The 17,639-nt window shown below is 37.0% G+C and overlaps 1 protein-coding gene across 1 annotated transcript in view; it reads left to right on the top strand.

Annotated features, from left to right (window-relative positions):
• SUCLG2 (succinate-CoA ligase GDP-forming subunit beta) overlaps nt 1–17,639 on the top strand; it is a 101,774-nt gene that overhangs the window by 31,414 nt on the left and 52,721 nt on the right. Inside the window, exons 3-4 of the mRNA XM_052679232.1 lie at nt 14,271–14,370; nt 14,494–14,584. Of these exons, the coding sequence (XP_052535192.1) occupies nt 14,271–14,370; nt 14,494–14,584 (191 nt within the window). The remainder of the gene's footprint in view (nt 1–14,270; nt 14,371–14,493; nt 14,585–17,639) is intronic.

Raw genomic sequence — 17,639 nt, 5'->3', positions numbered from 1 at the left:
GAATCAAGTTGTGGGTTTTTTTCTGTATTTTTTTCACCTGAATCAATAGTGTGGGGAGTAAAAATATAACTTCAACATAAACATTTAAAAAAGTTTGTATTAATTTCATGGACTTCTGTTGCTGTTATAGGCAGTAGTTCTCAGATATATCAGGGTTCTCATTGCAGAATACTTACATTATAAAGAATTATCATTGATTTTACTTCTCTAGTATCCTTTTTTTAAGGGCAGCACATAACACATTTGATATTCAAGCCCATGCACAGCTCGGCTACTCTTACTCTTGCTTAAATGCTTGGCTGGATGCATATTTGAATCATCATATAAAAGCTAATTTCAGTCACTGTGTTCGGAAACTTTATGGAGATTGGCTTTTCTGCTTTGTATTCAATCATATTTTTATATTTAATAATAAAACGTGATTTATTCTTAGAGGCACGTATTTACAAGAGGAGGATGTTAAATTGTCAACAGGAAAAAACAGAAAATGGAAGAGTGTGAAAACTTTAAAAGCCCCAAACTGAGAAACAACTTTGAAGACATTCCTTTAATAAAATGTTATTTTCTTCATAAATTAAAAATAAACACATGTGGCAAGTTTAGCTCAGTTGGGAAAGCAAAGTTTTTGTTAACACTGTGAGATACTGCAGTTACATTGTACACAAAAGGGTCTGGAGACATCATTGGCCCCTGTGACTGTGGGAGCCTTGAGGCTCTAAGGTGTATGCTGAGCTGCACGTGGCTGAATGGCTTTGTTGGGTAGAGAATGCTGGAAGTAATGGGAAGTTACCCCTTGACCTTACAATTTGTATTGTGTTGTTACAGTAATTCAGCATGTTTGAGAGAGTGAGAGGTGCCAACTGCCAGTTAAAAAAAAATAGTTTTGTTTTTTTTTTTTTTTTTAAAAAAAAAAGAAAGTGCTTGACTTGAATGTGCTTCCAGTTTTTGAAGTGGATTGTTGTATAGGCAACCCTGATCTCACCGTGTAATATCTTAATTCAGTGAATACTGTAAGCATAATAAGTAGGCTGCTTCTGACTTGAGGTGCATCTTTGCAGGAAAATAGTATTTTTAATGTATCTTTTTTGTGTCCATATGTTTGTGTCTTTTCCCATGCAGCCAGAAGGTGTTTACATTTGGGACTCTGTACTTTGGCGTGTCTTGGCATGGTAAAGGTGCAGAGAACTGTCTACAGAATGCTCATTTCAAATACAGATGGTCTGGAGTTTCAGAAACAACAGTATTATCTGGCAGCTCTAGGTTATTTTGGAGTCCAGGGTTGTCAGGGCAGGGTACTCTGCTCTGTAGCATCTGACCAACAGAGCCTTCGTATAAAAGGCTTCCAAATGATTGCCAGAGATTGAATGATTTATAATGCTTAGCCTGTGATTTTATTAAATTTTTTTTATCTAGGCTTCCTCAAGCACTGAGAAGCTTCATGTACACCTTCATCAAGTCAGATGTATTCCAGGAAAGCTTTGAGAGCAAACCCACAGACCTTAAATTTGGCTGTCTGTGAGAGAGCTGTGCAATGCTGTGGTCAATAAGCAATAAAAGTCTGACTGTGTGTTTGATCTGCATGGATTTTGAGCCACTTTAAACTACTTGTAGCTCACATACTGCAGAATTAAATCTTAATTTTTGTTGTCTGTTCTGAATTAGGGGGCTGATGAGAAGCCGTTTTGGGGAATGGTAATAGTAATAAACGTGCATGATCCTTCTAACTGCTTGTTTGCAGGATTTCTCTTTCTTTCTTTGTTCATTGAATTGTGTAGCAGAATAGGTCCTTGGAGACACTGACAGGAGGCTGCCAGCTCTGCCCACTGAGTGTGGGGTGTCAGGGGATGGCATCTCAGTGCCACTTCACTGCTTGGACAGAAGCATGTGTAGTTCTGCTGAAAATATTCCACTCTTAATTCTTCATTTTATTTATTGCCCTGTTTCTTCTTTCTTTAGGCTAGGGCAGTTGAGAGCTTCATGAAAAGTTTACTGCATGAAGCACAGCTCTTTAACCTGGATGGCCAAGGTTACAGCCTCAGGTTTCTTGTTCTCCCTCCATCAACACCTTTCTCTGCAGTGCTGGCTGAGGCTTTTCTTCAGAGCTGCGCTGTGCAGAGCTATGAAATGTCCTACTCCTAGAGGAAATTACTCAATTTCTCAAGATGATTCAGGTTCTTCACTCTGATATTTCTCTCTTGCTTCCGTGTTTCTTTCCCCTCTGCCGTTTTCTTAGGTTACAAGCACACACATTGCCCTTGATCCTGGGCAGGGCACACCTCTGTGCCTTGTTCTGTTGTCTTCTCACTTGGCCTTTGGGATATCATAACAGGCTGCCTTGGAGGGTTTTACACAGGCTGTTATTCTGCGACCCACCAGGGTTTTGTTTAAATCAATTTCCTTTCTAATAATGTTTCCCGTGCTGAAACCCAGCAAACTGTTGATATTTTAACTTTGCTGCAGGTAAGCAGGACCAGACCTCAGTTTACTTGCTGCTGCTTGAAAGTTCCTTTGCCAGATGCAGACTTGGTTCTGCGAGCATCAGTTGAGGTAATATCAGAAAAGCAGGTTGTGTTAGTCAATTGAAAGAAAGGACGTGATTGTAGATGTTCAGCTTCAGATCAGTGGTGTAATAAAGTAAAAGAAAATTACTTGTATGTTATCTGATTTCATTTCTCATGTATCCAATATGCTTGCCTTTAAAACTAGTCCAGAGGCTGTGTGTCTGATTTGCTTTGAAAAAAAATCTGTTGATATCGGAATGGCTACATTTGTGACAAATCTGAAAAAGGCTTCCCTTGTGAAACAATAGAAATGGATGTATAAAAGGGGGAAAAATAGCTTGTGTTAGAAAAGGAAGTGCTAAGAAAGAAAATGAGGAATGGCTTAGATCCATTTGTTCAGGATGTGTGCTAGAGATAACGTTTCTTGCATGGTGAAGTTGGAAAGAGTTTGATTAATAATTACTTTTATAAACAAAATCAATTAATGATCTTAATGTCACTTTGGGATGAATGACTGTACACTTAGGCACACTTTTTTGATAACGGTGTTTTTGTCAGTAATTTAGCAAGTAAAATGCTGATTTTCAGCATTTCTTTGTTAAAACACTACTGATGTTTATAACTAAGACATAGAGTAACTTTTTTAGTAATTAACAAGGCAGTATAAAATGTGTGCATATATGAGAAAGTTGCTGTCTTCATTCAGACTGCATGTATTTTCTCAAGCAATATATAGTATTTTTTGCTTAAGTACACGTGGAATATTTAAAAACCATTGTGAAGAGCAAAACGTATTGTTATGACTGTGACTGAGGCTGTGTATGCTCAGAGAAAAGCTGCAGCTCTTATTGATGACAAAGCATCTGTGGAGTGCTGTTTTTGTACCAAAGTGGTTGCTGTGTTTTTCATAGCATTGTGTGCCGTGTCCTACCACTGATGGGAATGTGTAGGCTGTGTTGCAGGTTGTTGTAAACCTGAAGAAAATGCCAGTATGAAATGCCCAATAGAATCCCAAGGAAGGAAAAACATGAGCAGTGGATCACGGGGTTTGATTTGCCCCTCTGGTAGAGATGTTGGCTTCACAGATGTATCAACTGCTGTAAATACCTTCCCAGGAAAAAAGGTCCCAGCTTCCAGGGCTCGCTTTTCTGTGTCTCCAACATTGTATCTACAAGATCAGGGATTTAAACCAGATTGATTTTAATGCAGAAGTTGAAGTATTCACAACAGGAGATGAACGCATTGCTCAATAATAAGCTTTGTCTTAAAGTAACATTCAAATTCTTAAATTGTGATGTGTTGCTTAGATGTAAATGCAGGCTTGCCATTGTCATTTCGTAACTAAGCAAGGGAATACAGTATGGCTGGCTTGATGCAGTCTGGGGAGATATATTAGACCTACAAACTTGGAAGTACTTGTAGATTTAAGGAGATCTTTATGCCTTCAAGCAATTGCTGAGCATCTGTACTCTCGTTTAATAGCCAAAATTATAAGGTATGTTTATGCAAAATATTGTATGTAAGTGTGTGTATGTATAGAAGATACACATCTTTAAATAACATCAGACCTGTGAAGTTCTTAGGTAGGTATCTTTCTTGCAAAGTGCTTTTAGTTTATATTAATATTAACTGAGGTTACAGGCCTGACGTTAATTGAACATTTTTGCATTATGCAAACAACAGTTAAAATTGAAACAATTTAAAATATACAATGTAGAGCAAGATTTTTTTTCCCTCTTTTGTCCCTTAATCACCATAGTTTTTGTATTCTGTACTTTAAAGTATGACTATTTTAAGTTTTTATATTAATGAAATCTATATATGAATATAATGAAATCTATCTATGAATCTATATATGTATGTGTATAAAATTATATATAAAGCATGAGCATACATATAAAAGTAGCACAAAGATTGTTAGGGGAAAATAATCCCGTGAATATGAATGTGGAAGGATGCTGCATTTTGTTCTTTTTGGCTTATCTTCAGCATAGCCTCAAAATGTCTTTCCATGAAAGATGAATATGGCAAAACTACACTCTTGAGAACTGACGAAGGTCATAGTATACAGCATTTTTGAATGAAATAATTCAGCAGATTTAAAAATAGGTATATTAAGAAAGTCGTGCAGTCCCCCTGACTTTAAAGTAATCCATTGATGCCTAACTAGAGAAAATATTTTCTTCCTCTCACTCTTGCTTAACAAAATCTCTTGTCAGTTTTATCCCCAGTAGACGTGCAGGTGATAGGAATCATTTGTATTGTGTGTTCACATCTGTCTGTACTGGAGGTGACTTGCTTTCTAAGCACCCAACGCCAGTGTGGCTTCTGCACATCTGGATGCTTGTGCCAAAGGCAGAATTGACTGTCCATCAGCGTGACTCCCTGTGGTTGGGCAGTAGTGAAAGCTGTCATCCAAAGTGCTTCTAAAGAAAATTTCCCTCAACGTATGTAGATCTTACTCCAGAAATGTCCAGTAATGTAGGTAGCCATGTTATTTCCATCTCACAGAAAGGGATTTCAGTCGGTAAAGCTGAGTATCACAATCAGAACACACAGATAGATCTTCGTACAAGCTGTTGGTATGAAGTTGCAGTTTCAGAAGACCTTCATGATGAGTTTTGAGGCATGCATTGTGGTTAATTGGATTATCCAAAGGTTAGCACAGACCAGAAATATGTGAATGGGCAAGAAGCTGAGGAAGTCCTTGGAGCTTAAAGGACAGCTGCAGACATTCCAGAGCTTCATTTTCTCCCTGCCCTTGTGACCGTAAGTATTTGTTTTTCTTTTTTTCTTTTTTTCTTTTTTGTGCACAAAGATTAGAAAATGACTCTTAGTTGTTACTTATGAAGCACCATATGGCTGTGTAATTTTGGTTTTCAGTGGAATGGGGAAAATGAAATTAATTGAAAATCACACTCGAAAATCAATTATTGAGTTAATGGAGCTAACAGCTTGCCCAGTGTCCTCATACAGAGCGTGTTGTAGCTTTGTATAGTAACAAGCAGCTCCTAAATAAATCCACAAAGCAAACTGCAGGGGTGAAGGGAAGCTGAGACAAGAAGAGTCTACATACATTGGTACAGTGGCGTGCTCATGAATGTTGTTAGTTCAGCTAGAAAGCCATTGGTTAAAACTAAGGATACTGTGTGTTTTGCTAACTGTTTTTACAGCATGATCTAAATAATTAATTTGTGAATATAGAAACAAATACACGTCTCTGGGGAGAAAAGGGCTTTATTCCATTTGATCAGCTTTACAAGGGAAGAGAAAGTAAAACCTGGAAACTTGTTTGATCTACACAAGCAAGTAGTTGCAATCTACCTTCAAGGAGTAGCAGTCACAACATTTAAAACTTGCTGTGTTTTTCTCTTAACCTTTCCTAACAGACAGCAAGTCTTCACAGCTAAGCCTGTAGCATTTACGTTATCTTGTTTCCACCAAACACTCAAAGCTGAAGACTTTTTCTTAATACAATAGTTTAAAAAAAAGAAGAAATTACCAAATATTTCTTGGCTTAACTGGAGCACTCCCCAAGTTGCCTTTCTGTAGTATGTTTGGATAGTGTCTGCAGATGGTGTGAAATTAAGAAAAAATATCAGAAGAAAATGAAGGAAGGAAAAAAAAAATCTAGAGAAAGTATTAAAAGGTGATTATTTTTCTTAGATGGCTTTTTAATATTGGCAGAGATGCATTACTGGGCATGTGTTTTTGAATGGTTTTGTGCTGAATGCCTCAGCTTCATGTTCTTCATGTGGAAGAACTGTTAGTTTGGTTGTCATTGTAGATCTATAATGATTGTCATTCAGATGGTAAAGATTTGGCCCTATCTTCTAAACAGAATTTTTCTTAGGCTTTGAATTTCAATTCACCAGTTATCACTGGCCAGAGAGATGTCCTTTTGGAGTAATGAGTGGAAATTAAGTCTGGAATATTGAATTAGGTAATAGCAAATTTAGGTAATTGCTCTCCTCTTTAAGCTTTTTCCAATATTAGATTATTTTGGCCATCACCCTTATTTCACATATGATGAGTAAACAAAAACAAGCAGAGGATGATAATACCTCCTCTCCCTTGTTAATTATGCTTATTTTATTACTGATTCAATCTTACATTAAACTATATTGTTATATAGTTGTGCTTGCCACAGATGAAACTTAATGCTTGCAGTACTTTGCTTGCCTGTTGCCAGAGGGCTAGGATATTTCTTTTTCGTACTGCCTAATGCCATCATAAATATGCTTATTTTCCTCCTGCAGTGTTTCTGTGCTTAAAATATATATTTCTCCATTTATTTTTTGTTTTTAATTTCATCATTTCACTATTTTTTAAGCCTTATGATGATAAGGGTGGGGTTTTTTTGTTTGTTTGTTTGTTTGTTTTTTCTGCCTGTTTCAAACTTCAAACTTGGTTAACTTGATTTTCTAGATCTGGGCTTTGAAAATGAATAAGCTTTTGCTCAGAAGTCTGCCATTATTCAAACTTAACTGGAATGAAACATCAGAACCAATTCAAATCAGTTTTTTTCTGTGGCTTTTCTTTTTGCACTAGGGTGATATTTATTAATATTCCAGATGGCCAGGGCCATACCTGTTCATCTATGAAGCCCCACTTACATCTACAAAAGAATTTGTTTCACTTAGCCTTGTGCAAACCCTTTGTTTTCCAGCTCTGTTCCTTGATTTTACTTCATCTGGATTTCAGACCTGTTATCAGATGTCCAGTAAAAGCCAAAAAAGCCCTGTTATTTTAAATGAATGGTAGTTATTTTCATTATGTGCTTTATGACAGTCTTTTATTTGCCAGAAAGAAAATGTTTCCATAAATTAGATTAGATTTCTGTAACAAATATTTCCTACCCAGTTGTAGACTGGGTCATCACCCAGGATACCATGATTTTCTTCAGAGGATCAGAAAATTTTCAGTTTCAGCAAAAATCTCCATAATTCTGTCTGAGCTGGATGATGGTTTGAACTGCTGGAGCACACTGCAATACCAATGGACTTGGTTCGGATCAAAATACTGCCAGATTCGCTGCTCCTTTGCATGGTTGTGGTATTGGTATGAATTCATGGGTGTATGGTCTGAACAGCCATGTCGTGTTTAATGCAGCCCTACAAAATGAAACAACAGCTGAGGGCTGCAAATCTTAGAGGCAAGCAGAATTGCTTGTTGGTGACTGCCTCAAAACATTAATTTTGCAAAAAACTCAAGTTTTCAGCTAAGAATTTTTACTTAAATCAGTAGAGAAGTTTTAGGTGTGGAGCTTCATTAAGAAATCTTCATGAAACACAAAAAATCCCAGCTCGTGAAATATTACGCATGTACTCAAATGCTAAGACAGCATTAGTGCATGCTTGAAATTAAGGAGATGATGAGTTGTTTTGGTGGAAGTGTTTCAGTATGGTGAATTCGTGCTCATTGCTCTCAGTTATTATGAAGCAGAGATGACAGCTGCTGACGGCCGGGCAGCGCGCGCATCTTATGCTCTTGGGTCAGTTGGTGTCAGGGCCTCTGTCCTCCCCACTGCTGCTGCCAAACATGTAGAAATTGGGCCAGAGGAGCTTGTGATTTCTTTTTCATGTGTTCCTATTCCTTCAAAGCTGTTGATTTGTTGCCCAGTGACCATGGTGTGATGGGCTCCAGATTTCTTTTGGCTTTGCCCTTTTTTGTTGTTTTTCGTTTATGTAGGTTTTTGTGTTTCTACCATGTGAATTCCCTGCTAGTTTATTTGGATTTCTCATTTTATTCTCCATGTTTAAAGACATCTTATCTTCTATTGTAACTCTTTCATTCCTCAGAGTGAATTATGAGACAACTAATGCACATTCCTCATTTTTTCTGCTTTCTACACTAACCACGTATTTTTCAAAATAATCTCTACAGTTCAGTAATGGACAAAAGAAGCAGAATTAGTCAGTAGAACTTTTCTCTTTCTGGCTTGTCTTCCTGATACCTAATCTCAAAGAATGAAGTTTTGAAATCCTTCCAGAAAAGCAGGTGTGTGTATTGTTGCAGCTAGGGGTGAGAGCAGAGTTGGTTCTTAATGACTGCTTAACTTCAACACTACAGATTGCATGAAACCTGTTCTCTGAATTGCATTCAATCAAGAATTTAGGATGCAGTGGAACTGCCTGAACCTGCTAATTTCTGAAATATGTTTATAAATATTAAATAAAAAAAAAAGAGAGAGAAAGCAAAGGAAACTTGAATCAAAAAAAAAAAGGTTATAGTGAAATGAATTTAGTGAGATTTTTCTTTTCTTTTTCCAAGGTTTGTAGTTTTTTCTAATCCCTGGGTCTATTGCAGAGTAAAATCTTCATTAAAATTGATGAGAAGTTATGTTGAAAAGAGAAACTCTTAAAGGTTGCAAAATATCACAAATAGGATGACTGATTAAACGTAAAATGTCCACACAATGAAATAATTGTAATGTGGAAACTTTTCCGTTTTGGATGTCTGCCTTAATGTGCGTATTTTTTTCATTCTAACGGCTCTTTGTTGTATAAGTAATTTATCAGCTTTCACTTAAATATATAAGTTGAGAAGACCTGATTACTTCTGAGGTTTAAAGGTGCAGAATTAAAACTGAGCTTTAGCATAGTTTTTTATCTAGCTTTAAAATTTTTATCGCTTGTGGAGTATGTAGTAATGGCTATGAAAGCAATTAATAACAACACTGACAGAATCAAGAGACTGACTAATTTATCATTATAGATTTTAATGAGGCTTATAATCTGGCAATAAATATACAATATATTCAAAACCATGGAGTCATGAAAAGGATGATTTATTTAATTCTAAACTTGTCTGAAAACCAAAGCATATAGAAAGTAGATGAATAAGAACATAATTCTTTTTTGGTTTTAACGGGGCAGAAGAGTGGGAATAACAGAGGAAAGGAGTTTAAATTAAAATCAGAAGAGGGATGGAGAAACGCAAATTGATTTTTTTCAACTTTGTTCTAAAGATGTTTAGATGTGGAAGGAATCTTCTTGGCTTGGTAGATGTGGAAGGAATCTTCTTGTGTTCAGCTCCCATTCCCCGTGTCAGTCTGTGTATTTGGTAGAGCTTGGGGAATGATCTTAGGCATCCCTGGAGCACTCAGAATTTGGGAGCAGCAGGATGTGGCAATAACTGCTCCTTGGGACAAGTTGCCCCAAATTTTGGGGCAAGTCCATGTAAAGAGGCCTAAATATGAAAAGTTCTTAAGGAAACCTGAAGATTCAGCTATCAGTTTGGGAATTATGCTGTGCTACTATTTTTAACTATTATTGTATTATGCTTATTATCCATCCTTGTAGTTTTTATGCTTCTCCTTCCCTTCTCATGCTGAAGCAAATACATGACCATGTCCCTGGAAAATAATGTGAAGAACAGTAAGCACGTGGCAGGATTCTGCCTGAGCAGTATAGAGGAATTGCTGTTCTTTCCTAAAGGAAAGCTAGAAACTCCTGCATTAGTGTTTAAAAAAACAAACAAAAACAATAAAAGAGGACAAGTGAAAGTTTCTTTGCTGAGAAGGAAAGTTGCTATTATCAAATCAGATTAGGTCAAGTTTGAGAGTTGAGTTTCTACTGCCTTCCACATCTCAGAGTTCCCTTTACAAGCTTTAAACTGCAGACACCATTTGGGGGGGATTGGGAGGTTATCCAGAAGCCTTAAAGGGCACATTTGGGTATCAACATTAATGAGGAAGCTGAAGCAGGAAAGGCTTAGAAAAATCACAAAGCAGGTTGGACTAACAAGTGTTTATGGTCCCATTTGGGTCAGTGAGCAGACACTGCTTTTGCAAGATGTGAATTAGGCCTGTCCTCAATGTGTCTTCATCACACTGTTCCCATGGGTTACTTCTATATCTTCTGCAGTGTGTCCTTACCTTGTAACAGGAGAGATGCCTGAGTTTGGCCCTTTTCCTGTCATCAGTTGCCTTACACTGGGGCAAAAATACACAAGTGTAATACTGAATCAGACTCTGCACTTTCAAGAGGTGCCAACGCTAATTAATTTTCACAGAACCCCTGCAGACAGAGAAGCTGAGCTGCGGAAGGTTGCACGGTGAGACAGAGATGTCATTAGGATGCTGTGTGAGGCCACCTCCTGCTCAGCCCTGTGCTCTCACTGCCATGTGTGCTGCCACTCTGGAGTGCTCTGGGGTGCAGATCTGTTGTTCAACAGGCAGGAGTGAGGTCTTGTGCTGTGCAGGCTTACATTCCTTATTCTTTAGAGCAGCTTATTTTTGGTAAGCTACAGCGTGCTTTAATGTGATTGTTAACATGGCTAATTTGCGATCATGCAGTCGTATCAATAATAATGGAAAGTTGTTCACAGGTAATAAATTAACATACCATGTAACAAGCAGAACTGTAGTTCTTAGTATATTGTTTCACGATCAGGAATTCAGTAGTTAAATATACACAGCAGTGGGCTGAGAACAAGCTGTTTCATTTTTGCTGCAAGCATTACCAGTGGACCAGAGTAATCATAGCTCCCAAAAGCAGGACTGATTTTATTGATTCTAAATAGGCTTTCATTATAGAGCTGAGCCTGTTGCAATTGCAAGGAGCAGCTCTGCCATTGGTATGCACTGTGCTGACTGCAGGGAAGGAGATGTGTTGCTGAATGCAATGTGGAGGATGCTTGTGCCTTGGAGTTTTGTATTCTGTTCTCCTGAAACAATGGTATTTAGTTAAAATACAAGTACTTACGAGTTTTTCCTCTGTTCTTAGAGGAAATGTTAGAAACGAACATGACTGGAACCAATTGCAGTGTTTAAATTTTAAACTTGGGGAATTACAGGTCTGTCGTAGTTAATGGCATCTGACTTAGCTGTATTTTGGTCTATCTAAAATATATACATGTATGCACATATTTATATATACATGATTTTTTTTCTGCAGGGTAATGTAAAATGTGTATGCATATGTGTATATGATTCAATAGAAAAACTGTCAAGTCTGAGATAATAATGCATTCAAGTTAAAATTAGTTAGGAACGCATACTGTTACCAGAAATGTGTCATTAATCTGCATGGAGAAGTTTTCAACTGTTTGCTGCTAAACTAAGACGCTAAAGTCTTTTTTATTATTACCTTTAAGGTTAAAGAAGATCTTGAATCTGTGGCATCGGATCTGTGTGCACATAAGAAACAGTCTCTGTGGGGTGTTTTTGTTTTGCTTGCTTTTTTTCATTTTCCATCAATGGACATAAACAGAAGTTCATTGGAGCCTTAATTACCAAATGCAGTGCTGTTGAAAATGTTGCACTGTGCTTTAATGGAGTGTAAAGACACGTTGTTTCTGCAAGGTTCTCTTCAAACACAATACTAATAACTACACAACCGGCCCTGAAACATTTTTCCAACCTCCCTACAGCAGTTTGGAAGGCTTCTAATTGAAATTAATTACAGCTTTTTTGTTTTTAATAAATGTAATACTGACTTTATATACTCCTTTTTAGTTCTTGTTTGTTTTTGCTAGTGCCTACAAATGAAGATGAAGGTGAATTAATTGCCTTACATATCCCAGCTAAAACCAGATTTGTCTTTTGGGGTAGATTCTCATAGCAATTTGGGAACTCAGGCAGAAGATGGCATTCAGACAACTTTACGTGAACATTTCAGGAAACCAGCTCTTTAAATAAAATGGTGTTGTTAAGTAGTGAATCAGCTTGGTAAGTACTGAATGATCAGGCCTAGTTACTGTAAAATAAGATGTGGCTGGTTTACTTCATTTTACAGAGCTTGGGCAAATAACTATTGAATTAAATTGCTTCCTCTTGGTTTCCCCAGGGCAAGCAGAACCTGCTGTACCGTGCTCTGCCGAGCTCCCACATTGATTAGTTCCTCAGGTCTAATCTTTACGTGGTTATGCTTACTTTCTAGTGTGCTTATTTATGCTTTTGATAGTTGTTTTTCTGAAGTCATTGCATTGCCTTGATATTTCTCTAGTGGATTCTAAAAACGTAGACGTTAATTCCTTTCTCTGTCTTCGTTTGTTGTAGCCAAATGAGGATAATCAACACTCCATGCCGTGCTGTTAGGAATAAAAAGGAGCTGCTGACCTAGGATCTGTGCACAGGGGGGTGATCAATGCTCCTCTAACTGGCATTGAATCTCACTGACATCCCAAACCTGCCCTGTCAGTGTGGTCAGCTCATAAACTGATCTAATTAAATGTTTGCCGCATCTATTAGCGATGCATTAACAATACTGTATCAAATTCTTTATCACAGCAGCTACTTTAACATTAGGGGGTACTGCTGTAGCTTGGAAAATGATTTATAGGTTTAATTCATCTTAATAATTTGTGTGCTTAGAAAATGCTTGATGTAAAACTTTTTGTTGCATTTAAATTTCCTTGTTATCTGCCTTGGAGTGGCATGAATAATAGGGAGCTGAGAACATATATTCAAATGCATGGTGCACTTTCAAGGAGGCTTTTAAGGTTCAGAGTGATATATGTCAGGTGTTACTGAACGGATAAATGTGTGGAAGGATTTGGGCTTGAGCAGCTTGGAAATCAGTCACTCTCAATACAGTGCCTCCAATAGCTGTTTTAAAAATACGTTTCTGCCTTAATGCACAAAAAGGAATATTTATTTCATAATATTTATTCTGTCCTAAGACACAACTTGCTTTCTATTCACTGAAGTTTATGTTCCTGGAACTCTGAATTGATGCTGTGTTAGAACTGGTCTTCACCAAAAAAGACTGCACCTCCAAACTTGTATTTAGTCATTTGTAAAGCGTTTGCATGTAATACAAGCCTAGGAAGCCTGTGTTTGTTTAACTGTAAGTATATATATCCTGTGCCATGTAAGCAGCAAATCTGTCAATTTAATGTGAAATTACCATGTTTTCTTGCATACTTGTAGCAGCCAGTTTGATTCAAAGTGTGACCTCATCCAGACCTCGCTGCAGTCAGATCTCTCCAGAACTCAGAGGGAACTGAGTCAATCACAAAGCAAAAATGTTGTGTTCATAGTAGCGTCTTCATGCTTCAAAATACCTGGTAGTATTTTGGGCACTGAGAGTAGTGTCAGTACATATAAAAATCCTATAGCTGACATCTGTGGTTCAAGAAGTGCTTTGAAGTTTGTCTTGGTTTTGGTTGTTTTACTCAGAAGGATGTGAGGAACCCTTTGGTTTGGAATGTGGATCTTATTGCAGTTAATTCTGTCTCTGTGTCTCGCTGTACTTTCTTGTCACTGTTATACTCACATTACCACAGATTGAAATGATGTCTTGTCTCGTGAACAAGATAACATGTTTTCACAGCTAGTGCCCTTGCTCTGTGGTTACCTGTCCTTTGGGGAGGAAGATATCATCTTTTATGACCACATCCATAGCCTTGCATGCACATACTTGGAGAAAGGACTGGAATTTATTATCCTTGATGAGCATTTTTGTTCTGCATTCAGTACAAAATATGGCTTGATATATCCTTTAAAAAAGCCATGCTAGAGTGTAAGTTGTCAAACTTACTGGTGATATGGCTTGTTGTGCAGGTCCTGTAGTATTGATAGCATGATTTTCATCTAAATACTGATGTATTTGTCCAGCTAATAGATACTGTCTGTTTATTCTTCAATATCTGGTTTCTTTTTCTTTTTGCCAGGTGGCTTTACAAATGGTAAATTTAATTTTCTCTTATTATTTAAACTTCTCATTGTTTTTAAACAATCTAACCTGGAAATGTTTTTGAAACTTAAAATAACAAGCTCAGTAAATGGCACATGGTAGAAGAGCACTATTTTTTCTTTTACAGAGGCAAAAGAAATTGTTCTGAAGGCACAGATTCTGGCTGGAGGGAGAGGAAAAGGTACTTTCAACAGTGGATTGAAAGGAGGAGTCCATCTAACTAAAGAGTAAGACTTGAAAATTGAGAAATTATGCATAAGCTGCTTCTTTAGTTATATCCAAGCTGTCTACAATAGCTATGTGGGTGTCTTCTAGTATCTTTCAATAAGCTAACCTTCCTTTGTTTGTAGCCCTAAGACTGTTGAACAGCTTGCTAAACAGATGATTGGGTACAATCTGTCAACAAAGCAGACTCCAAAGGATGGTGTGAAAGTGAAAAAGGTAAGGTTTTGTCTCTTAAAAATTAAGAACTGCCTAGCTGCATTGTGCATTATCATACTGGTGTGTATGTCATAGATTATTTTTCTTCCATTCCTTTACCAATGTCACGTTTATTTCATCCAGTTGATGAAAGAAAAAAACAGATAACTTTGTCTACATAGGTTTAGTCTATCCATTTCAGTATACCAAGAAGTGGAAAAATATCTTCCTTTTTGCCACCTGTGATGCACAGAATCCTTTCTCATTGCTTCATCCTTCATCAGATGTGTACTCGATGCTGACAGAACTCCGTATGAGTTCTACATGCTCATTGACTTTCCACTAAAGGAAGTAATACATACCTGGTAATTTGCAGTATAATGATCTTTAATTCATTCACCACAAACTTTGGGAATGAGTGTGTCATTATGTGTTGATCCAAATCACTGAAGCATAGATACCACTTCAAGATTTATTTTTAGCTTGATGAAAGTCAGAAAATCCTAGCAATTACATACCTAGTATATATATTTTGTCTTGTTTTGATTTACTGAACAAAGTTCTTCAGACAGGTGTGTAGTTTAGACCCACGCTGTATCTGATGCCAGGAAATAATTTGGCATGAGCTGAAAGGAACTGCAGATCACTTTTTAATATATTGTGAACAGCTTGGTATTAGCATAGAAGGGGAACACTTATCTGGAAAGCTGCTGTCTAATGAGGGCTGCAGGAAAGTGCTCAGGTGATTCTTCTCTTGAGGAGCATAGACAGCAAATTACCATCACTCCTGATAAGGTGTTGTTAAAAGAAATACTAGATATTAAACAGGAGAAACGTTATTAAAGTATGTCTGTTAGAGATTGCGATGACACTAAGGATATAAAAAGGGTGTGTGTGTGTTTAATTCCCAATATGAAGGGACTGTGCTTTGAAAACGTATTGTTAAAGCAGCTTTCCTTTATCAATTATTTGATTCTGTCATTTTCCCACAGTTAAACTACTTGGAAATGTCCCATACTGATACGTTTTTCTCTTTTGTCTGAGTGCAAGTCTGTTCATTCAATTGCATGTTTAGCTCCAACAAAGAAACTTCCAGATTTTTCTTTGAAATTGATAAAAATGAAAGAGAAGTCTGTTTGTTTATTGTTTTTCCAAACAGAAATTATGTTAAGATGCCAATTTACCACATATAGAACAGCTACTGAGCATATATGAAGCTTAATATGAAGTCTGTGCTACTCAGTTTCAATGGTCTAGGGAAGCAGACTTGATAGCATGTTTCTTTTGCTACTAAGATATAAGGAAGCATTGCAGGAAATACTGTAAGCATTTTAACTGGATGCATGATAAATTGATGCCATGCTTCTGACGAGGAGAAGTGGATCATCTATTGTCAGACATTATACACTGATGATACAGTTCAATTTTGAAAGTCCTAGCTTAATTTGTATGTTTGTCACACATTCCTTTCTGCAAAGCAAATAGTGAGCTAATGTCAAGGCAGGGAGTGGAAGTCACACAACTTTTAGATGTATTAGGAAGGGAAAAAGATTTTTTTTTTGTACTATTAGAGTAATATGGAACAGAAAATGAGTTTTCAGCTTGCTTTCTCAGCCTGTGCAACTACTACAGAATTTAAAGTGTGTTTGTGTGTTTTCAGATTGATGTTCCTTAAATAAATAAGTCTCCTCTAACTTCATAACTTGCAAGCTGTTTTGTAAGTTTACATAAAATCCTCTCGTGGCAGCTTGGAATTTGGAGAGCCTGGTTATCTGAGAAGGCAGTTTTTTCTTATCGTGACAACCTGAGAATTTGCTACCTGTGTTTTTTCCCCAAGCAATAACAGAATTAACGTTTTGAATATTTGATTCAGTATAAAAGAGCTGGTACAGTTACACTCAGTAGAGTAGATGTGACATATTTTCAGGTGATGTTTTTAAGAAGGGAAACTTGAAGTTATTGGGAAGTTTTGGGGAAAAATAATTTTTCCCTAAGGCAGTTTTAAAATATAAACCAAATGTGGTAAAATGTGGTTTAAAAAAAACAAACAAAAAAAAAAAAACCAAAAAAAAAAACTAGCTAATAATACTCCACATTCTTTGTCATAAGCAAAACAGGCAAAATATTAGACACATTAATGGCTTGTATATTCAATTGCACCTATCTTAAATGCTCATCAATGCGTTGTTTTGCTTTAGTTTTTGTCATGTGAATGTTGGGTAGACTTTAACAAATACTGTTTGTAGACCTTGAATGCCAGCTTACCTGGTTTTGGTTTGCATCAGACAGGGAGGATGGCGTAGGAAAGTAACTTTTTGCTGGGAGATGTGACACATTGCACAGCCTGACAGCAATTTGTATTGGCTGCTATAGAGTAGACAGACGAGCAGTAATTTGGTGATGTTAATTCACAGTGGTGAGGATAATCATTTGGATCTGAAGCAGCAGATAACAGATTTAGTAGCGTAAATCCAACGTGCTGTGATGAAATTGTAGTCCTTAAGGTTTGTGCTGATTTCTGACCTGAGCCAGGCCTGGATCCTGAGGGCTCTGGAACTACTGAACTACTCCAAGAAGCTCCAGTAGGACCAGGTGGTTTTGTTTAACTTGTGTCTAAAGCAATTGACTCACGTTTTCCAGATGCACTGATACAGGATATGTATGAAGGTGAAACTATGCGTGCAGGTAAAAGGTTTGACTGTGACAAATTCAGATTGTTTTGCTTCTAATTTGATGAATAGCAGCAGGTAGCTGAGCTATGTTTCTGAGTTGGGCTTCTAGCATCCCCTTATTGAAACCTTCAATAGGCAGATGCTTGTAAGAAACGTGGTATGGTAGTTTTCTGTATTCATAGTTTGTCTCCTTTCCCTGAGTTTTCTTTAGTCTACTCTTGAATATCTGATAGTTTGAGCTATTGCTTCACATTATCCTATGTTATATGTTATGTATATGTATTTACCTTGCTTGCTATACGTAAAACAAGGTAAAAAAATTACTGTAAACAATATTTTCTTCCAAGTCAAAAGAATAAAGAAATAGCATCTTTCCTTCCATTCTGACCACAGAGGGCTTCATT

This window comes from Tympanuchus pallidicinctus, unplaced genomic scaffold (genome assembly GCF_026119805.1).
Source record: "Tympanuchus pallidicinctus isolate F22 unplaced genomic scaffold, pur_lepc_1.0 scaffold17, whole genome shotgun sequence".
Taxonomy (NCBI): domain Eukaryota; kingdom Metazoa; phylum Chordata; class Aves; order Galliformes; family Phasianidae; genus Tympanuchus; species Tympanuchus pallidicinctus.
This window is presented reverse-complemented; position numbering and strand designations above follow the sequence as displayed.